We start from the raw sequence: 23,621 nt of genomic DNA on the forward strand, positions 1-23,621 counted from the left end.
AAAATTTATGCCAGATCTGACAACTGTCAGCGAACCTCCTTGACAATCAACCCGCGCAGCAGTTGAGTCCTGCTGTAAAAGACGCATGTGATGCACTGAGTAGATGGCTTACCTGTGTCACAATTCAAGCTTATTTTAATCCAGCTCCATCAGCTCACATTACTTTTGATGTCATCCCAGTTCACACTACAAACCTGTTCAGTATGCGAGCAAGCTTACTGCTGATTTATGGAATTCTCAGATTGAGAAAGAAGCTGCAGCTGTTGTTTGGGGATGGGAAAGGTTGCACACATCTTTATGGACTTGATTTTGAAATGGCGACAGAACACAAGCCATTGGACTTTTATATGGTCCACAATCTAAATTCCCAGCCAGAAATGAAAGATGAGGTCTTCATGTTTTACCATCTCTGGTAGTATGATATTCAGCCACCGTGTGTCACTGCAGCCCAACAAATACTGGTGAAATATTTTCTTACATGAAGTGACTCTTTATACTGTGTGTACAAAAGCTCCCTATGGTGGTTATGTGTAGCACCTTTATGAAAAAAGTAGAAATTTGTAACAGCATTTAGTTGTAATCTATAGTGACACTGTGTGCTACAAATAAGAGTGGGTCATATTCACTTGCTATTTGTTTTTTCTTTTACCTGAAAAAGAACAGAACTACTAAGCAAAGAGCTTCTAGTGGATACAGATATCCATGTGCCAACGCTGCACCATGAAACCATTATTAAAACAAAGCAGAAAGGAGCTTAGAAGGGAAGCTACCGGCAGAAATTGATTGATAGTTAAATCAGATGTGTGTTAAATATATGCATAGGCTTTATATCATAGACTGTATTTAAAGGAGTTATCCAGGACTTTAATATTGATTGGAGTGGGTGCAACACCCAGCATGGATCTGTGCCGTGCCGCTCCACATGGATGGATCTGTGCCGTGCCGCTCCACATGGATGGATCTGTGCCGTGCCGCTCCACATGGATGGATCTGTGCCGTGCCGCTCCACATGGATGGATCTGTGCCGTGCCGCTCCACATGGATGGATCTGTGCCGTGCCGCTCCACATGGATGGATCTGTGCCGTGCCGCTCCACATGGATGGATCTGTGCCGTGCCGCTCCACATGGATGGATCTGTGCCGTGCCGCTCCACATGGATGGATCTGTGCTGTGCCGTTCCAGCAACTGGCCCCAGGAATAGCTGATCAGTAGAGGCGCTATCAGTTGCGCCCCCAACGATCAGGTACTGATGACCTATCATAATGATAGCCCATCAGAGGTAAAGTGTCAGACAACCTCTTTAAAAAGGAAAAAAAATTGAAATCTTGCAATTTTCACACTGCCACTGGAGCTTTTTTTTTTTTTTTTTTTTTTTTTAGACTAGGCTAATTTCCTGTTGTTTCAGGATGTAACATGTACATAGCAACAAGGGTTGGATCCTGATCCTGCCTTTTGTATTGAAGAGTCTAATGAGCCTGTGCAAAGGTCATAGGGAAGGGGAGCAGGGTCAGGTGTGACATCACCTATTGTGATTGGTGGATCAGGCGTTACCTGTCATTGTAATCCTGTCTCTGAGAAGCCTTCTGAAAACCCTTCATTAAATCACAGGAAGTAGAAGTCTAGAATATTCCCTGTGGCCAGTATGAATATTTAAAATAAAAAATGTATATAAATCTGAAAAAGAATTACATTTATTTAAATACAAATAACCAAAAAAATGACCCAAATTAAACAAAACAATTTTCTGCTGATAACTTCCTTTTAACCTGAAGTTGAAGGAATGAGGTTTAAGCAGCATGTACAAAGCAGTTGTTGCAGCAGCCCCACTAATTTTTTATAGGATTACACAAAGATTTAGGGGAACCCGTGTATTCCTAGATGGCAGTAGGAGGTAATAAAAACTTCCCATCAAACCTCATGTTTCATTGTATCCATTTTTGCCTGCATTCACTATAGTATAGAAGCAGTACGGCTTTGACTAGCTGTTTTATTTTTTTTTTCTAATTTTTATTTAGTACAATAGATTCAATCTGTTGCATTTTTCAAATCGACTGGCATGTAAAATAAACATCAATAAGAAAAAAAAAACATGGAGAAAATAATTAGATGCAATTTTCATGATCTTTGGTACTAAAATTTTTTCCTGAGACAAGTATGTGAATAACCCCCGGCATTTAAACTGGCCTTGGATTTTGACAGGATTCACCAGTCATCATATCTCTATGTGGGGTTAGTAAATGAGTGGAGTTGAAAGTGTGGCAACCGTACACTATTCAATTAAATAAGCCAGCGTGTCCCTATAGTGGACGGATGCCTCTGGTAGGGGTACCTCCTGACCCACCCAATGATCACAAAAGCAAGATGCCCTAATGTGTGAGAGAACTGATATGTATTCACTTAAAAGCAACCTAGATTATACAAATTTGTATTTCAAAATAATTAAAGACAAAAAAAAGACAAATACAAACAATAATAAAAATAATCCTAGGCTGAAGGCTGCCCTTTCTACAGTTGTATTGTTTTACTAATAGATGAGATATCCAGAATGTGATTTTATGTAACAAACCCATTGTATCTGTTTGTAAAATTATAAATGTAATGATTGTGTTGTCTACGCCATTGACATCTCATCCATCTGATCATGTGAAGACATCCATTGATTCTAAAGTGATGTGTGGACTTTAAGCAAACAGAGGAGTGACCGGTTTATGATTCACAATATGAAAAAGGTAGTAGTTGCATTACAATTTATAATACGGTCAAATTTCCCCAAAAATCCTGGGAAATTTTTCATGAAAATGCTCACATGTGCTGCTGCTTTGCCTAATTAACTGACTCATGCCAAGATCTATTTCAGCAACATAATGACAGCTTGTATAGACCAATGAACTGGGAAAATTAGTCATTGTAAGCCAGTTACTCGATATCAAGTAGTTTCACACACTAGATTTGAGAATTCAATACTTACAAACACACTGAATCATGAAAAAGGCTTTAAATGTCCGTCTTTCAATACCATATTTTTCAGATATTTAATATGTACAGCTACTACAGATATCAAAATCTTCAGCTTCCATTCATATAAAATAGGTTTGAATAGGATTGGTTATTAGGGCTGTCTCACACGAGAATATAAATTGCACGAGTGGAATGAAAGAAAATATCGCATTGCACTCTGAGCAATGTTATTCAAGGAGCCAGTGCTGATCTGCAATTTTTTTTCACCAGCTCTAATCGGACTGAGAAAAAAAATTGCAGCATGCTGCGAGTGGAAGCGAGAACCAATTCGCACTCGCCAATGCAAGTCAATGGGTGTGAGAAAAAAATTGGACAGCACACAGACCATGCGTATGCCGTCCAATTTTTATGCACACGTCTCTAAGGAGCCACGAAATTTCATCAGATCATCAGCAAAGTATAGTAAATTCACAACCAGAGCCCTGAGAATAGATAAATGCTAGATAGATACATAATGGATAAAATAATAGATCAATAGAATAGATAGATATCCTGTAGACATATAATTTCATAAGTCCCCTACATATTAAAAACGTTTAGTGCCTTTTATGTGACATTAAGGGGTGTTTAGCTTTGTTTAACCAAAAAATTAAAAAAAAAAAAACAATGTGGTGTCCCCCCTATTTTATGAAACCAGTAAAGGTAAAGCAGACATCTGCTGGCTGATATTATCAGGCTGGGAAAGTCCGTGGTTATTAGGCCCTTCCCAGCCTAAAAATACAAGCCCACACCCGCCCCAGAAGTGGCACATCACATTGCTAATTCTGGCACTTTGCCCGCCTCTTTCCGATTGCCCTGGTGCGGTACCAATCGGGGTAATGGTAGTTTGGGTTGATGTCAGCTGTGATTTGTCAAAAATCACAGCTGGCATCAAGCCCTGGAGTTAGTAATGAAGATATTTGACAGACACCCCCATTACTTACCCAGTAATTTAAAAAAACTTTTTTTGAGTGTGTTTTTATATGAATAAACTCACCCACACTTTCCCTGGCTCTCCAATGTATTCAAAAACAAAAGAAAGTCATGCAGGTTCACTGTAGGCCTGAGAATCCACCGTAGTCCACAAATAGATACCGGAGACATAAAAAGAGAAAAAAAAACAATACACTCTCCCTCGTTTACCAATTTATTCCAAAAAAATGTTCCCACGCAGATCTGATTTAGTCCAACGTTCCCCGAATCTGGTCTGGCAACTGTGAATAGCAGTAAGCAGGCTATTCACAGGCACTGTGTACTGAAGTCACCCCTTGTGGAGCGCCGCGGGATCTGGAGTGGCTGCTGCTACACCCTATGAAGCTTTGTTCTCTAATGAGGCTATGTAGCCTTTGGATTCGGGGGATAATCGTGGGAACACCAAGGACTACGTCGGACCTGCGTGGGAACTTTTTGTTTTCTAATAAATTGGTGAATGAGGGATAGTGTCTGGTCTTTATTTCTCTCTTTTAGTTGTGGACTATGTCCGATCCAGTAGACTACAGTGGACCTGCAATTTTTTTTTTTTTAAACTGGGGAACCAGGGGGAAGTGTCAGGGAGTGTTTTTTGAAAAAATATTTTTTTGTGCATTTTTATTTTTTGATTACTAGGTTAGTAATGCGGGTGTCGGATAGACACTTCTCCATTACCAACACCAGGACTTGATGCCAGCTGTGATTTTTGACAAATCACAGCTGACATCAACCCAAACTACCACTACCCCAATTGCCACCGCACCAGGGTAATCAGGAAGAGCCAGGCAAAGCGCATCTCACGTGATGTGCCACATCTGGGGTGGCTGCTATTTTTAGGCTGGGAAGGGCCCAATATCTATGGACCTTCCGAGCCTGATAATATCAGCCCACAGCTGTCTGCTTTACTTTTGCCGATTATCAAAAATAAGGGGGATCCCACGCCAATTGTCATATGAAAGGCACTAAAGGGTGAAACTTTATATGTAGGAGGCTTATGAAGTTATATATCTACAGTATAGATATCTATTGTATCTATGATCTATTTCTTTATGGAAGATTGCTTTATTAGTTTTGTAAACTAGCTTTAATTTATCTTGAGAATTTACAGTATGTAAAAGATGTTAAAGCATTGCATACGCCATGCATGTGAGTGGGAAGAAGAAAAAAAAAAAAAAGCATAATCTGATTGCACTTGCATTACACATGCAATAACATGGATTTTACTCTGAAAACTCTTGGGGCTTAAAATCAAAGCGATTTTTTTATACGACTGTGTGACTCCAGTCTTAGGAAAACAAATCATAGTTGCAGGCGGGAATTTATACACCTGCAACCATGATGTCTGATGCCTCAAAGTTATAGGTTCTGAGTAATACAGCATATACAGTAATACAGTATGGCTCAACAGGGACCGACAACCCAGGAATACAGTCTTCGTTGCTTTGGATAATAACTAAGACAGTTTCCAAATCTCCTCTGCGTGTCTGCAGTTCGTACACTGCCTGTACAGCAGCATTCATGTAACGGGTAGAGTATACAGCCTCAGTTTTTCTCTACCAAGGACATTTCTGATTAGTAGTAAGTGACTAATAAAGGCTCATTCTCAGCTCCTTCCGTCATCTTTTAGCTTTCTGATGACCCAATTGAAAGGAAAATATGGACCTTTAGGCATCCACCCAAATTAAAGAGATTGTCTGGTCACATCATATCGATGAGATGGTTAGGTTGAACACAGCTCCTGGGCAGCCAGACGTAAACATGTATAAGAGCTGTTCTGCAGGACGCAGTGGCAGCCACTACGCCTTGAATGGAAATGTACGTTGCAACAACGAAAAAAATTCAAAACAGATCTGCTTAAACTGACCATCAATATTTTACACAGTAAAAAACTGCATTAGCCAGAAAAGGATTAAATGACCTCAGGCAGGCTTCCTGATAATGCCTTGCATCTGCCAAATCACATTCCCTCATGGAAGGCTGTGCTGTACTATCATAACTTGGATGCAGCATTTCCTGCTTCTGCTTTTATATATTTTATGGTGAATGTGGATAGATAGAGGATGTCACAGATTAGGCATAGCGATAGGTAGAGAAGGCCATAAAACACTGAAGAATCTGTAAGACCTCATTTGCTTGATTTTCCAAAAAATCACAGTAATACCAAAAATATTTAGATTTGAGAGTCCTCAGTGGTTGATACCTTTTAAGGGCTAACTGAAAAGATGGTATATCAGTAATACCAAAAAATTTTTGCAGTGATCTTTGAAAAAAAAAAGAAAAAAAAAAAAAGAAGAAGTACGGTAACTTAAGGACCCCTTCCCAAGTCCGTATAACACCAGTACTGGGAAAAAAACAGTACCGGTGTCATCAGTATTTTGGATCAGTGTGCCATCAGTGTTTTTCCAGTATGGCTAAAGAAAAAGAAATTACAAAGCTTCTCCTATACTTTGTAATGTTAAACACGTACAGCACATTTTTACACGGATTCATAGACTTCTATTGGCCCTTGTGATCAGGGCTGCTGGAAAAAAAAAAAACAGACCTGTCTCCATGTGGTTTACACGGACTGCGTAAAAACAGGGTCATGTGAGCAGCCCCATAGGTTATAATAGGAACATGTGGTATCCATGGAAAAAAATAAAAACCAGACGTACCAGAAACACTGTGAAGGAGGCCTAACTGAGTGCGTGTGACAGTACAGTAGTGAACATTTGTTTTTGAGGAAAAGAAATGGTCATACACGTTTTTCAGGGAGGTTTTAGAGTACTTTTAATTCATTAAAAATCATCTTTCCTGAGAAAATATGGTGAATCTGAGGACTATTGAAGTATTTCCTCAACACTAATTATCAATATCAGATTGGTGGGGAGCACATGCCAAGCATTCCCACAAATCAGTAGTTTTACATCCTGTCCCCTACAGAACTGAAATGAATACTCCTATTTCAGTAAATAGAGGAGATGCAGTTGTCAGAGATAGCCACTACACAGTGAACGGGACTGGGCCACAGTTTACAGCTGGCTGATTGGTGGGGGTGCCACACCAATGTGATATTGATGACCAATGCTGGTAAGAGGTGATCATCATAAGTCTGGACAACCCCTTTAACACAATAAATTAGGTTTTGTTTTTACACAAAATATGCTGCAGCTAGATGTGTGCTAAATACCAGATATATTTTGCAATACAGTGAGTTGTGTGTCATTTTTCCACACTTTTGGTGAATATTTATGGATACTTGAAGGACACAAATTGCAGTATACTTTTTTTTTCATGTGTTTTTTTTTTTTTATACACTTCTGCATAGGAAATAAAATCCGATCTAAATGAAAGGTAACCCAAAACAGCTTGTAGAAAAAAAAAAAAAAAAAAGAAACAAAAAAACTTGGTGAAAGAATCGTAAAGGGTATATTCATACCACAGCAGACATATGCGGATTGGTTGCATAAAGGATAAAAAAATAAAATTATATATTTTTACAAGAATGACAAAGATAAAAGTATCTGATCTGAATTGTGAGCATCCTATAATTATAACATTTCTCAGTTCATCAATTACAGTTACTTCAAAATGTATTCATACCCCATGAACTTTCACAATTTTTCACGTTACACCCACAAACTTAAATGTTTTTCTTTTTATATGGATTTTATGTGATATACCTACACAAAAGTAGGAAGTATTTGTGAAGTGTAAAGGAAATGATACATGGTTTTCTAAATATTTAAAAAATATGAATCTGAAAATTACAACATGCATTTGTATTCAGCCCCTCTGAGTCAAACCTTTCACTGCAATTACTCAGTGAGATTGGATGGAGTCATCTGAACAGCAATTTCAAGTCTTGCCACCGATTTAGGGATTTAGGTCTGGACTGACATTCACACAAATTAATATGTTTTGATCTAAACCATTTCATTGCAGCTCTGGCAGTATGTTTAGGGTTGTTGTCCTGCTGTGAGATGAACCTATGCCCCAGTCTCAAGTCTTTTGCAGCCTCTAAGGCCACGTGCACATGTTGAGGGTTTGATTAGTATTTTACATCAGTTTTTGTAAGCAAAAACCAGGAGTAGATAAAAAATGCAGAAGTGGTGACGTGTTTCTATTATACTTTTCCACTGATTGTTCCACTCCTGGTTTTGGCTTACAAATACGGAGGTAAAACACTGACCAAATACTCAACATGTGCACATTGGTTTTCCTCCAGGATTGCCCTGTATTTAGCTCTATCCATTTTCCCATCAACTCTGACCAGTTTACCTATCCCTGCTGAACAAACGCTTGCCCATAGCATGATGCTGCCACCCCCATGTTTGATGGTGGGGATGGTGTTTTCAGGGTGATGCGCAGTGTTAGTTTTCCACCACAAACAACATTTTGCCTAAAAAGTTCTACCTTGGTCTCATCTGACAAGAGAACAGTCTTCCACATGCTAGCGATTTCTTCTACATGGCTTTTTGCAAACTGCAATTGGGACATCATATGGATTGCTTTCAAAAATGGCTTTTTATTTTACCAATGTTCCATAAAAGCCAGATTTGTGGAATATATGACTAATAGTTATCCTGTGGACAGATTCTCCCACTTCATCTTCTCCAGTGACCATGGGCCTTCTTGGCTGTTTCTCTGGTTAGTGTTTCCCTTGCTTTGGATGTCCATTTAGGTGGACGGTCATGTGTTGGTAGGTTTGCAGTTGTGCCATACGCCTTCCAATTTTGCATGATGGATTGAACAGCGCTGCGTGAGATGTTTAGTGCTTGGACTATTGTTTTTTATATAACTTTACCCTACTCTTCTATACAACGTTATCCCTGAACTGTCTGGTGTGTCCCTTGGTTTTCATGCTGCTGAGAATAATTTACACACAAGTGGTCTCAATTTACTAATACTTCTGGGGGCAATTGGTCACTTAGGATTTTATTTAGTGGCATCAGTCTACAGGGGGCTGAATACAAACACACATAATTTTCAAATTTATATTTTTAAAATAATTAGAAAACCATGTATAAATTCCGTTAAAATACTTTGTTGGTATATCGCATAAAATCCCAATAAAATACATTTAAAAGGGGTGGTCTGAAACAAACATTTATTTTAATCCTAAATGTCTAATGTGATCTAATCGGTTTTCTAATATACTTTGATTAAAAAGTCCCTATCGTTCCCTCACTACGCTTTTTTTTCTCTTTACATACTTCCTGTTTGATGACGCTTGAGAACTCCGAGTGCATGATGGGATACTCATACTAGATGTCATCAGGGGGCAGAGGCTGCGGTCGCTGCCACAGACCATTTGTCGCTACAGAAACGAAGTGTCAGTGACGTCCGTTTCAGAGGCTGGGCTAGTCCCTGCTCTACTGAGCATGATTTTCTACTCAAACAGAAAGATCGTGTTAAAGCACCACTGCAGTTTTTTTCTTTATTTCAGCACTGGAGTGGTACCACTAATCTAAGTTCCCTGCCCCTAGTAATATACTAACCAGCTGCTGTCTTCAGCTTTTCCCGGTGCTGCTCCAGTCCCCTGCCGCCATCTTGTGACTGTAGCTTCTGACTTACCAGAAGTCAGAGGTAATGGTTACAAGCTATCAGTATAAGTCTATAAGAGCCTCGTTCTGGCTCTCTTCGACTTGAATTGAGTAGTGACCTTCAGCCCAGACAACCCTGGAGCGATAAGGCAGGTCACAACCTACAGAAGACGACCGGACTGGCACCAAGAACACAAAATGGCAGCTGGTAAGTATATTACTAGGGGCAGGGAACATACATTAGCGATAGCACTCCAGCGGTGAAATCAATTTATATACTGTAGTGCCAACATATTCCGCAGCACTTTACAATAATTTAAAAAACAAACACGCTGTAGTGGTGCTTTCATCATTGTGCATGGAAGTGTGGTCAGTCTGTCTAAACAGGCCAGTAAGCGACAGCCAATCATCTGAAAAGTAGCTGCTCGCCAGTCGTTTAATGGCTGCGATTGACCAGTCTAAATGGGCCCATACTCTAAGCAGGTATGCTACAACAGTGGTTGAAAATCTACACTTATTTACCCCAAAACATCTTAAAACGACATTTAATACGCATTTTGCAGTAAAGCAACATCACTATCCAAAGCCCACAACCTGTCCTATTAAGTTAAAGAGAACCTTTTACTGGATGGTTTAATTTAAACTGAGTACCTCCTCCAATCGTCACTGCTCCACTGAATCTGGAATAGTTTATTTTTTATTTTTTCCATGCTCCACCATTCCAAAGCTATGCCCCCCGGGAAGGGGGGAAAAAAGAAAAAAAGTCTCCAATAGACATTTGCCTTTCAACCAACTGGGCTCCTTCTCCTATATTTAACAGGCTAATCAAAACATGGAAGTGTCAGAGGGAAAAAAAGGAAACAACTGAAGAGAAGGTCAGAACTGAATGTGCTCATGAGAGCTCTGCAGTAGTCCTGGTCCCTGCCTGCTGATTGAGTGCCAGAGCACAGAAGAGCAGAAGAGCTGGAGAGACAGAGCACGGGATAAAAAAAAACTCAGTGCATTTTCCTTTAAGAGTCAGCTCTGGCTCTAGTACCGCTGTTGTTCTGTGCTCTGCAGTCATGTCCCTTCCTACTAACAAGAGTGTCAAAGTTCTCAAGAGTCCATGTTGAGCTAGGCTGCAGCTATGACCTTCTCTTTGGGTGTTTGCTTATTTCCCCCCTCTCTATGACAGCTTTTATTTAATTGACCGATGTGATAGAGAATTGTCTCCTCAAAGAGGGAGAGAACTAGAGCTCTAGTGCCACCTATAGGAAGTAGCAATCCTCAATATCGTCTCTCCAACGAGTCTCGTCACATGACTTCAGATAATAGCCAAAACTAAAATCTCAATTTGCAGACACTGTTTCGGGGTACTGCCCATCGTCAGTGCAAAGTATGAGATATGGTATAGCTGGGTGAGAGGTGTCTGACCGGTATCCAAGGGGAATAGCAAAGACCCACAGTGAAGTTCTGTGGCATACGCCCAAATGGATGAGGGGTAAATATGCATATTGGGTGCTCTTTATTATTGGGGGTGGGCGGCATTATTATGGAATGGAGGGGCACAGAAAAAAATAAATAAAATCCTGTTTCAGAACCAGTATATCAGTGATATTTGGAGGAGGAACTCCAATGAAAGATCCTCTTTAAATGGTTATAAACGCCATTCATTGTTTATATTTGTTTCAAGAATAAACTATTAAATGCTTTAATGGAAGGGGTCACCCACACTTCCTAAACTCCTAATTAGCCAATTAGCCTAACTATGCAATGTCCCTATCCGCCTGAACAATACTGATGAATAAACTATGAAGATACAAGAAACCAGAATGATAACGCTTCACAAGTGATTTATGTGGTTAAAATAAAAGTGGGTACAGGACGTCTCAATTACTATTTTAACAGTTGTTTTTTTTTATAAGTGTTTTTTTTTTCTTCCCTTTCCAATGTACTTGCGCCATCATTTAATGGCTGTATCTATTTCAAAATCATGTGTAGTAATGAAATATGTACAGTCATTTAAAGGGGTTTTCTGGGACTTTGCTACTTTTTATACCTAAAAATAGGCCATAACTATCAGGTCAGTGGGGGTCCGGGTTCTGGCTTTCCAGCCGATCAGCTGATTAAAGGGCAACAACACTGCAGCATCTTTATGCAGCAACCTTAAGGTACTACAGCTCAATCAAAGGAGACAGAACCAAGATACCTGGCTTAGCTACTGCAAAATGTACAAAAGATTTAGTTGATAAGAATTGAAGGGGATGAGGTGTTCGCCAGAAAACCCAGAATCCTTCAATCAGCTTTCCCAAAAGAAAGTATTTAATGTAGAAGTCCCAGAAAAACCCCTTTAATGTTGGCAACACTGGCAAGAAAACATTGCTGCGCGTGTATTTAATAAAAGGGCATGTTTATTGTGTTTACAAACAAGTTTCAAAAACAAAAAGGAAAACATGTATGACTTTACTACTACCTAGTAGTATTTTTTTCCAAAATGCCAACAGCCCCTCAAGCTGTATGAAGGTCATCTAAAGATTTATTAGAAAATCAACACTGTTCCACTCACAGTTCACCAAGACAGTTCTAAAACTAACATGTTTAGACAAACAAAAAGAAAATTAAGAAGACTAATTTTTGATGTATTTTGATTTTTATATATTTTGACGGAGATAGCAAAAAAGATTTCAAGCAAGATCCGTCACACATTGATGTCCTGCATTTCACAAATTCCATTTTACTTTGGAACAAATTCATTTTTTTTTTCAATGTAAAAAAAAAAAAATTATCGAAAACCATCATGAATTAAATGCGTTTTCTTCATTTAACAAACTAAGGAGAGGCCATGATTTTCAGTATAACACTGTGGCTCACACTTTTCTCTGAAGCATTAGTGTTATTTTTTTTTTCTCTATTTGGCTATTAAATTTATCTACATTATTTCAACAAGTAAATTGCAGGCATTAATTTAGAACAATTTCAATAGAAACACCCCTTTTTCTTGAAAATACAGCAGTGTTTAAAGGACATTTTCTTTTTTCTTCTTCATCATCATCATCATATATAAGGAAACTTCCCTTCTATGAACAGGAACAAAATATCTATAAACCTTGTAAACAGATCTGTATCATTTATAACATAAATAATCAAATGAGCATCCCAGGGCCCCAGAAATAATAATAATGAGGATCAATATAAACTAGAGCATTACTAACACACTGTCCAGGCCAATGATTCTTTAGTGTAACTGATGTTCTGCAGGTCACTTTTGCTGGGTTACGATTTATCAGTCAGAGGTCGTCCCAATAAGCCCATCCCTTTCCTTCCCGAGAAAAGCACCCTCAGTCTGGCAGAAAGCATTTTTTTAAAAAAATAAATCTACATTCATACAAGTGTGTCTTCATTTGAAGTCCATAAGGCAGGCTCGCTCACCTGCCGTTCGCAATGTGTGAAAAGGACCCAGTGTTCTTTGCAAATCAGCTAGAATCTTAACAATCATCTTACAATCAGAGTGAAGTCTCCAGACTATGTAGTGGACTGCCTGGGGATGAAGAGGTAGCTGACTTGTTCGGTTCTATTGTAAGATGTATTCCACTATCAACCGCATTGTTATTTTTATTTGGAGAGGGTGGTGGAGTAGAGTGACGTTTGGTGGGAGCATCATCTTCTGCATCTGTGTCATCGATGAGCGGAATATGAGGCTCAGAGTCTTCTATTCTAAACTCCGGGTGTGTCATGAAATTGTGGATCGAGCTTCGAGACTCGGGTTTTTCCAGTCCTTCGTACAGAGAACTACGAAATGCATTCACCACTCGAATCTGAAGGTCACAAGGTAAGAGACAAAAAAAAAAAAAAATAGATTAGAAAGCGGAAGGAACGCGTGCGTGGATATGGTTTTTATGTGAACTCACAAATACTAAACAATGAACTTAAAACTGTGCAAAATGCAGTGTGGACTTGCAACATACTGTAAAAAAAATAAAAGGAATAAAAAACATGTTGGTCAATATAGACTGATGGTTGGTGGAAGGTAACGTATGTGAAGTCTTTAGTACGGCAATAGTCAAGCGCTATTCCATTCTATTCAATTAGGCAAGTTGGTGCTGCAAAAATATTTCTCAGCGTGTGCAAAAAATGTATAACATGTCTTTTCACAAATACATTTAGGAAAAAAAATATGAAAACCATTAGCACAACAGGTAAACCAATTCTCATGCCAGGAATTAGGATACCGACTATGAAGCCAGGCATATGTAAGCTGAATGGTACAATGAGCTTGAAGCTGCAGAAAACCATGCAGAAAGCAAACAAAATTACTGTAAAATACCTCACAAGTGTAAATATTCGAGTATATACTGGTTTTGCCTTTACCAAATTTCCAGTTACACAAAGCTGGACATTGGTGCTCTTTTTTGTCCCCCCCAGATAGCAAACATAAAAGTGAACCGTGAAGACACAAACCCCTGTCACGACATTAGATGTGCAACAATGGACACAAACACAGCTACTTTATCTAGAGGTGATATAGATGCTAGCACCCCAGGACTAAAGGAGCACAATATAGGATTTACATTTTTTCCACATTAAGGGTGTGTGTCCATAATGAAAGACAACTTTCTAAAAGAAATCTGTCAGTCACTGGGACGAGCCACCCTGGGTGACGGCAGAAGGCATGGGGTAAGATCTGCCATGAAAGAAAATGGGTTCTGCCACTGCCATGTCTGGCTCAATATTGCTAGTGCCAGGTGTAAAAGGTAAAGCTTCAATGTTACAAATATTTGCATTAAGTGGCAAATATTCAAATGGTCAACGTAGTACAGTTTTGTCAGGGATCAGTTTGAGGAGCAGAGTAGAAAAATCATTGAGGAGATGGTCTCTGGACTAAGAATGGATTCCAAAACACTAATGCTCCTGTTTCCCGAGTCACACCACCATACAGTCTTGTTTCATCGCAAATTCTTACCAATTAAAAAGGAGATTTTTAAGTGTAACATGAAAACAAGTGTCTTACAGCATAATAGAAAAAAAATTCTTATTCACCTTTTCCAGGTCCAGTGGCATATCTGCTGCTGCTCAGTGTCTGGCATTGTCTGCGCTGCTGGTGGCATCCTCTATTACGGAGCTCAGTGACTGTCAGGCTTACGCTGTCAACTCGGGCAAAGCCACCGAGCTCCGTTATTGGACAGCGCTGTCAACAGGACATCAGCAGAGCAGACAACATGGAGCAACAATGGAGACTCAGAGGATGAGTAGAGCAGAGAAATGTTTTTAAACAAGCGGCACCTGGAGATGGGGGTTTTCAGAAAACCCCTTAAAAGAGTATCAACCGAGCAACTGAAGTATATATATAAAAAAAAAAAAAAAAAATGCTGATAGTTAACTACTATGGTTTCCACATCATGTACACTATGAAAGGTCTCGTGTGTTTTTTGTAGACTAGTATTGAGAGTTAAAGAAGCACTCCTATTATAATTTTTATCCTCAATATATTGCAGCCAAGTTACATAGCACTGTGCACTTACAATTGCTCATTTTGCCCTTCTACCCAGTTAATCATCTCTTTTCCACTAGGTCTAGGATATCAGGCGATTATAAACTAACACGCTGAATCCTTCTAAGCTCTATGTAGAAACAGGACATCAATTTTCCCTGCACGAGCGATCACTGCAAATGTCCCTGGCAGAGGAAAGGAGAGGAGCAGCTGGGTCAGGAGGTGAAGAGGGGAATGACTAATGCAGGGAAAGGAGACTTCCTTTCTAAACAGAGCTGGGTAGAAAGGCAAAATGGGCAACTGTAACACAGTGCTATAGAATAGGATGATTGCAATATATTAAAGAGGATAAAAACTGATGAGAGTGTTATTTAATACTTAAGTATTTTCCACATACATTGTTTTTCAATTCTAAAGGCTAAGCAATGTTTCTTTCCCAACTCAGCCTTTACTCCGTTAATGGACAAATCCTTCAACAATACATAGCACATCTAGAAACATTATATAATATACAAAACACACATAATTGAGTTCTTAAGGAACTTTTACATAAACATATATTATATATACATACAAACATATATTTATGCAATGGTTCTTTAAGAAGCATCTAAGACAAAATTATGTATCACGCAACTTTCAAATTTACTTTGCGCTTTAGTCCAAGTTTCAAAATGCCTGGAATACTGTTTGTGTCCAGAGGCTGGAAACACTACTGTGCTCCAACTATCACACCATTCAGGCTGGTACACAGAATACATCTATACATGGAGGCCGCAGCACAAATCTCTATTCTGTTCTGGAGTACAAAACTTTGCGGTGTGAAAGACAGACTAGGTCAGGCTTAGTCTTATAAGGTTTTCAAGAAGCAGAAACCTTGAGAATAGTGAGAGATGAAAATAAAGTACATTAGGAAGTTGCGCAATTCACAATGATTAAGGGCTATGGTCAGCCAATTTTTATTGATCCAAATAAGTCAAAGCGTAACATAAAACAGCTATAGAAATAGTGTCCATCTTCTAGAGACATGTGTTTCTCCATCGTAAGATTACAGACCGTTCCTGTGCAGTCTGAGAATGTTGCCATCCTCTCTTCCATCCATAACCGTAAGGTAGGTTACATTTGCAGGAAAAGGACAGATGCAAAAGGGAGCTGTAGTCTGTTATGGAGACACAATGTTCTGGACAGGAGCTATTAACATGAATTAGTAAGCCATTTTAAAAATAAAAACTATTTTAGAGCCACTTTGTTCATTCATAGAAAGAATGTGATTGGTTACAAAAGTGGAACCTTCCCTTGAAGATTTATAGACATCAGAAGAATAACTTTGGAATTGCCCAAGGGTTCCTACAGACCAATGTATGACCGTACACTGCTGCAACAAATACTGAACATAGATCCTCAACACAACCAGTAGCCAAAAGCACACAACATTAAGTATATACTCGAAAACTTACTAGGACATAGTTTTCATTTTCCACAGATACATCCATATATAAGCAAAAATACATTGATGAAGTGAACAAAAATAAAAACGTGCAGGATCTCATACTTTTAAGCTTGCATTTGCTAATAATCAAACCAGTTAAATAGCCCTCTAAATTAAACACATGGGGTGTATTATCCTTGTGAAGGGAAAGCTTTATGAGCAGCCTGAACAATGAGCTTACTGAGGAGAAAATGAGAAACGTTAGGTGTGAATTAGGATGTGTTAATTTCATGCACTTAGGAACACACACTCACACCCCACAGTAGTAGAAGCGGTAGAGGAGGAAAACACTACATGTGTAGGGGTAGAAATATTTGTTACATCATGATGCTGGCTGGCGATGGAGGGTTGCCGCCTTAAAGCCCCCTGAATGGAACTTCCACTTTGGAAAGCATTCACTACATCCATCTGCAAGGAATCAGAGATTGTGACAGCTTGCTCAGCAAGAGAGAGAGAGAACAAGAGAAAGGACCATCCCATCTATAACAAATCAAAATAAAAAAAGAAAGCAAAAAAAAAGAGAAAAAGGCACTTTATAGAGCAGCTAATAAAAGCAAATCGAAGAAAGGTAAAAGGAAGATCAAGTGAAACTAAAGGAAATTCTTTCAAACGTTTTGAGGAAAATATAGACAAGGGAGAAATCGCACACACAGACATACCCCTCTCACATTTCAGTTAGCCCTAGCAAATCAGCAAGCCCTTAGAATTTAGGTTCTTCCCTACATAGCTCTTCCCTCACTCATGACCATACCTGAGTTTGGATTCTGTTCAGGCCCCTAAACCATAAGATCTGACCACGACGTAGCTCTCTCTCTGCGTGGTCAATCTCTTCCACATCCTCATTAAGCTCCTCTTCTGGTATCTCATCCTTCTGCGTCCCATGACCTGCCTCCTTGAGGAACTTTAAACGACTGGTTGGTATTGTTGTCACCAGCTAAACAATGGTAAAGATCAGATTAAAGCAACTAGAGCTGTGTGTTACATAAATGTCATCACACATACACAGCCAATCACAATCTGAAGGTGCATTATAAATTGGAACCACCTCTTGTTTTTCTAATATACAATTCTTTGGTGGAGATCAGCTTTGGACATGGAGCTCAAGCTAGTTCTAATATCAAAATTACAGTCTGTACTAGAAAGAGGAAGAGACTATATACATGTGCAGCAATCACTTCTTCTTAACTATACAAAGGTAAATAAAGCGGCGGGTGCACAAACATTTACATTACCTGGCCCCAGAGCAATGTTCCCATACCCAGGAAAACTGACCACAGCCATTGATCTACTGTCAGCTCTGTACAACTAAAAGGCTTTCCACCAAACTGCACAATAACGATCTACAAGAGAAGACCAAGAAACATCAGCATTTACATACACTATTACCAGCCCAGAGACACCCACATTATGGAAAGAAACAGTAAGGCTACCCTTCATTCATTATTTAACTATGTGGTCACTAGTGGAAAGATCAAGTGTCAATCATTTCTAATAACTAGAGAGAAGGGTTAATTGGATTATTTGGTCTCATGCATTCACATGTAAGAGTGGATGATCATTTTCAGCAACTGAATTCACAAGAACGAACCATGTCCTTACCTGTATGATAAAAGTACCTAACACAATGCTGCAGAAGATGATATTGTTAAATATTCCTTCAAACACGTTCCTTTCCCCATGAATCTTCCTTGCATTGATTTCATTAAATAGCTGCATCATAACAAATGTGTTGAACACAATGGTATAATGTTGGGATGGAGGAGCGTGGAGGGGAGCATTTCGCCCACTGTCAATATCAAATAGTTTTTCCCCTGCAATAAAAATATGCATCATATATATAACAAGTCATAAAAAAACAAACAAAAAAAAACCCCACAACTTGCAGTCTCACTGTACGTGCATTTTAGCACAAGTTTATTCTTTTCATGGAATACAAGGTACCCGTCCAATCAAAGGCTATGGGATCGAGTTATCTCAGCGCTGTACTAGTCTAAGGGACCCTAAGATAAGAATGGAGCTGTAGTGCAAGTTCACCACTAATGTTCAAAATACACTGAAGTTACTTTAGCTGTGCGCTCTTCTCTATCCCCATAGATATTAATTCAGCTGTAGTGACCGCTGCTCCATTCAGACGGGACACTGAACTCCTGTTCTCAAGACTGGAGAGGGTACCAATGGAGAAACCCTCAGTGATCACACACTTACCACTACCACCAAGCATTCATTTCCAGAATCACAACTTGCCTCTTCCACCCACTTAAATCTTTTCTATCAATGTGTATTTAGGATTGCATATACTACTAGAATTGTACAGAAACAATACCTTTACTGATGCCACTGGATGATTATATATATTTTTATCAATTAACAAAACTCAAAGTGAATGTACAAAAGAGAAATCTAAATGCAAAATCAGTATTTGGTGTGATCACCCTGTGTCTTCAAACAGCATGAAAGCATCAATTCTTCTAGGTACACATTATACAAAGTTTTTGAACTATCTTGACAGGGAGGTTTATTCCAAAGATCTTAGAAAATTAACCGCAGATCTTCTGCAGATGTAGGCTTATCCAAATCTTCCTGTCTCTTCATGTAACTGCAGATTTGATGATGTTGAGATAAGAGCTCTGTGGTGAGAAGAGCACCTAGAAGAACTGATGCCGATTTGAAGGCAAAGGGTGAAATGGTCACACCAAATATTGATTAGATTTAGATTTCACATTGCAGGTTAATTGATTATAAACTATTTATGCTTTTTTTTTTAAGCATTCTTACTTTGTAATCTATACATATATAGACACATTTTAAAGAGAAGAAAAAAATAAGTCAAATCAATAGATGTTGCTCAAGTACAGCACTTACCTACAAATAAAAGAGTGAAGACCACAACTAACTGGTAGACAGCATGACCTAAAATGTTTTTCATCATAGTACGAGATATGAGAGGTTTATTTCTTCCATAGGGTTTTCTCAACAATAGAGATTCGGTTGGGGGCTCAGTTGCCAGGGCAAGTGATGCAAAAGTGTCCATAATAAGATTAACCCATAACATCTGTACAGCTTTAAGTGGCGAGTCCTGTTAAATGGACCAGAATGCATACATGTATGAAAAGAAATTGTACAGTTACATTCAGTGGCCATTATTCAAGTGTATCACCCAGGGAAGAGAGGGAAGCATCAAGCACATATCCACAGCATAACTGTAAATTCAGCCCACCCCTACAAGCAAACAAATGTTACAGTATAGTGACCCAAAAAGAACAAAAACTACCGAGACGGCAATGTCTGACGGTTCACCACAAATGTTACAGTAACCTTATCTATCATTGCTGGAGTCACCCAAGCTCAGGCACTACAGCGTGCATTGTCATCTGTCAAGTGCTGCATATTTAATATGATAGAGGAAACGAAAAGAAAGCAGCTGAATTACAGGACTTACTTGTGTGATACATGCTCCGGTAAAAGCTACAATGACAGCCACTACATTGACAGTAAGCTGGAACTGGAGGAATTTTGAAATACTGTCATACACATTTCTTCCCCACATCACGGCTTTTACAATGCTGCTGAAGTTGTCATCTGTTAGAATAATATCAGACGCTTCCTTTGCAACATCTGTTCCAGCAATACCCTGTGTGAAGACAATAAAAAAATAAGTTATAGCTTCGATAAAACACATGCATTCCCTCAAGCAACACCACTGATAAAGTGTGGTAAATTAGGTTTTATTAAAAACCCGGAGACTCCCGTCTGCCTCAAGTGCACTCAGAAATGTACTGAAGCACAGAGCTGTCTAAGAGATGCAGGAATATACCAAGACACCGGAATAGCAAGACCTAGACAAGGACATGAAAACAGTCTTATACTCTAGTTCCAGTGCACTTCACCGGTCACAGACATATTATGGCACAGATGAGACAACAATTCCCAGATATCTAGAAGGGCAGCATGCATATAGCCAGACGTATTCACAACACAATTACTCACAGCCTAAACCGCTCTTCTCCCTAGGTGTAGAAACGGATTTTCAGACACAAGGTGGTATCCACTGACATGAAGACATGATGGCCACACACAACAATCACATTGGTTGCATGCCAACAATACAGCAGCACAGGAAAGTGCTTTACAAACTGGCACAAACACTAAGGAAGCACACTGTTAATATATGATGTCCATATACAGTACAGACCAAAAGTTTGGACACACCTCATTTAAAGAAATTTCTGTATTTTCATGACTATGAAAATTGTACATTCACACTGAAGACATCAAAACTATGAATTAACGCATGTGGAATTATATACTTAACAAAAAAGTGTGAAACAACTGAAAATATGTCTTATATTCTAGGTTCTTCAAAGTAGCCACCTTTTGCTTTGATGACTGCTTTGCACACTCTTGGCATTCTCTTGATGAGCTTCAAGAGGTAGTAACCGGAAATGGTTTTCACTTCACAGGTGTGCCCTGTCAGGTTTAATAAGTGGGATTTCTTGCCTTATAAATGGGGTTGGGACCATCACTTGTGTTGTACAGAAGTCTGGTGGATACACAGCTGATAGTCCTACTGAATAGACTGTTAGAATTTGTATTATGGCAAGAAAAAAGCAGCTAAGTAAAGAAAAACGAGTGGCCATCATTACTTTAAGAAATGAAGGTCAGTCAGTGCGAAAAATTGGGCAAACTTTGAAAGTGTCCCCAAGTGCAGCTGCAAATACCATCAAGCGCTACAAAGAAACTGGGTCACATGAGGACCGCCACAGGAAAGGAAGACCAAGAGTCACCTCTGCTTCTGAGGACAAGTTTATCCAAGTCACCAGCCTCAGAAATCGCAGGTTAACAGCAGCTCAGATTAGAGACCAGATCAATGCCACACACAGTTCTAGCAGCAGACACATCTCTTCAACAACTGTTAAGAGGAGACTTTGTGCAGCAGGTCTTCATGGTAAAATAGCTGCTAGGAAACCACTACTAAGGACAGGCAACAAGCAGAAGAGACTTGTTTGGACTAAAGAACACAAGGAATGGACATTAGACCAGTGGAAATCTGTGCTTTGGTCTGATGAGTCCAAATTTGAGATCTTTGGTTCCAACCACCGTGTCTTTGTGCGACGCAGAAAAGGTGAACGGATGGACTCTACATGCCTGGTTCCCAACGTGAAGCATGGAGGAGGAGGTGTGATGGTGTGGGGGTGCTTTGCTGGTGACACTGTTGGGGATTTATTCAAAATTGAAGGCATACTGAACCAGCATGGCTACCACAGCATCCTGCAGCGGCATGCTATTCCATCCGGTTTGCGTTTAGTTGGACCATCATTTATTTTTCAACAGGACAATGACCCCAAACACACCTCCAGGCTGTGTAAGGGCTATTTGACCAAGAAGGAGAGTGATGGGGTGCTACGCCAGATGACCTGGCCTCCACAGTCACCAGACCTGAACCCAATCGAGATGATTTGGGGTGAGCTGGACCGCAGAGTGAAGGCAAAAGGGCCAACAAGTGCTAAGCATCTCTGGGAACTCCTTCAAGATTGTTGGAAGACCATTTCCAGTGACTACCTCTTGAAGCTCATCAAGAGAATGCCAAGAGTGTGCAAAGCAGTCATCAAAGCAAAAGGTGGCTACTTTGAAGAACCTAGAATATAAGACATATTTTCAGTTGTTTCACACTTTTTTGTTAAGTATATGATTGCACATGTGTTAATTCATAGTTTTGATGCCTTCAGTGTGAATGTAATTACAGAAAAATCTTTAAATGAGAAGGTGTGTCCAAACTTTTGGTCTGTACTGTACATGAAATGCTGTAATAGTGGGATGTCTGGTCTGAATAGCTAACAGACCTTAATGCTGGCCATATACATCAGATAGCTGTATGACCAACAATCCTTTGTCTGACCCAACAGCAGTCTCTCCCAGCTCCTTCATGTGAGAGCCGCTCCAGTGTTCGTTATGAGAGAACCGCCGCCAGAGGCTTATCTTAGTAGCAAAAGGAACGGTTGTGGAAATTCTGCAACAGGACATATGGGCATATAGATGTATGGTTGACTGCTCCACGTGAAATTGGTCAGGTGTGGCTGGCTTTTATCTAATGTGTATGGGGCTTTAAGAAGACATCCTACAAGGGAGTTATATGAAGCAGGCAAGTCAAATGGTACTGACATAATATGTCCTTCAACTGCAGTTTACTGCATAGTGACCTGCAATAAAACTAAAGGAAAGCTGGAGTCACATAATGCTCCTTGTAATCTACTTCTGGCTTTAGATCCAATATTGCATTAAAAACTGCCTTAGAAACAGCATTAGAAACCAGTCTAAGGAATTAAAAACTGACCAAATTTGCCATAATCTATAGCAGCCTCAGTTGCCAAACATAACTACATTTCTTAAGAAAAACATATTGCTTGTTGTAAAGTAGTAAAATGCAGAACAGAAAGAACAGTAAACAACTGATGGCCACTAGATGGCAGTACTTTGGCGTCTTCAATAACAGAGTAGGCTGCGCGCTGAAAACAGCTTTCATACCTTTACAAATAGGCAGATGACATGCTGCAGGATTGGGTTGTGTTTGGCTACACTCCTGTCCATAACGGCACATGTATGGGTGCATCGTGCACACTATTTACACATATAGGCTTCCATTTAACTCACACAATGATTGTCAGGGCTTGCAGAATAAATGACAACAGAAGCATTCTATTAGACAGTCATGTGAGCTCAACTTGTAGAAAAGTATAGAATCACTTTAAGTGACTCACTATATCGTGCATCATGGAGTTATTTGGACTGTAGGTAATCAACAGCATAAAATAAAGTATTATTGACACCAATCATGGCTAGAAAAATCCAGAGTACAGAATGGGATTTATGTGCGAAAATGTAAACTGTAGAAAGGGAAGCTGTACCCCAGGCTGTCCGTCAGTCACAGCACTAGAAAGTGGAGAGCTATGGACACGGCAAGCAGCTTGTTAGGGAGCTGCTGGTTTTTAGCCTTCCTTTGTGCCCACAGTGGGAATGTAGTAATCAGAAGCAGGGCGTAATCTATGTTCTTTGCTTAACAAAATTGCAGGGATAAAAAACAACAAAAAAAACAATGATATTGCTGAAGTTTGATGTTTTTTTTTTCACTGAGGAAATAATCACATTAAGACCACGGCCCCACTATCAGCATTTGGT

At 39.4% G+C, this 23,621-nt stretch overlaps 1 protein-coding gene across 5 annotated transcripts in view; it reads right to left on the reverse strand.

Moving 5' to 3' along the window:
• Positions 1-7,171: 7,171 nt before the first annotated feature.
• ATP2B1 (ATPase plasma membrane Ca2+ transporting 1) overlaps positions 7,172-23,621 on the reverse strand; it is a 179,190-nt gene continuing 162,740 nt past the window's right edge. For 3 of the 5 annotated variants that reach the window (XM_073651644.1, XM_073651643.1, XM_073651645.1), the window contains exons 16-22: positions 19,888-20,079; positions 19,311-19,524; positions 18,048-18,259; positions 17,681-17,788; positions 17,200-17,382; positions 16,770-16,856; positions 7,172-13,286 (exon numbers count right to left, since the gene is read on the reverse strand). In XM_073651644.1, coding sequence (XP_073507745.1) covers positions 12,975-13,286; positions 16,770-16,856; positions 17,200-17,382; positions 17,681-17,788; positions 18,048-18,259; positions 19,311-19,524; positions 19,888-20,079 — 1,308 coding nt within the window. In that variant the 3' untranslated portion in view covers positions 7,172-12,974. Of the gene's footprint in view, positions 13,287-16,702; positions 16,857-17,199; positions 17,383-17,680; positions 17,789-18,047; positions 18,260-19,310; positions 19,525-19,887; positions 20,080-23,621 lie in introns of all 5 variants that reach the window. The other 2 variants (XM_073651647.1, XM_073651646.1) reach the window with 2 other exon arrangements.

The sequence above is a fragment of the Phyllobates terribilis genome, unplaced genomic scaffold (assembly GCF_046119375.1).
Source record: "Phyllobates terribilis strain yellow unplaced genomic scaffold, ASM4611937v1 Scaffold_11__3_contigs__length_659146591, whole genome shotgun sequence".
NCBI lineage: Eukaryota > Metazoa > Chordata > Amphibia > Anura > Dendrobatidae > Phyllobates > Phyllobates terribilis.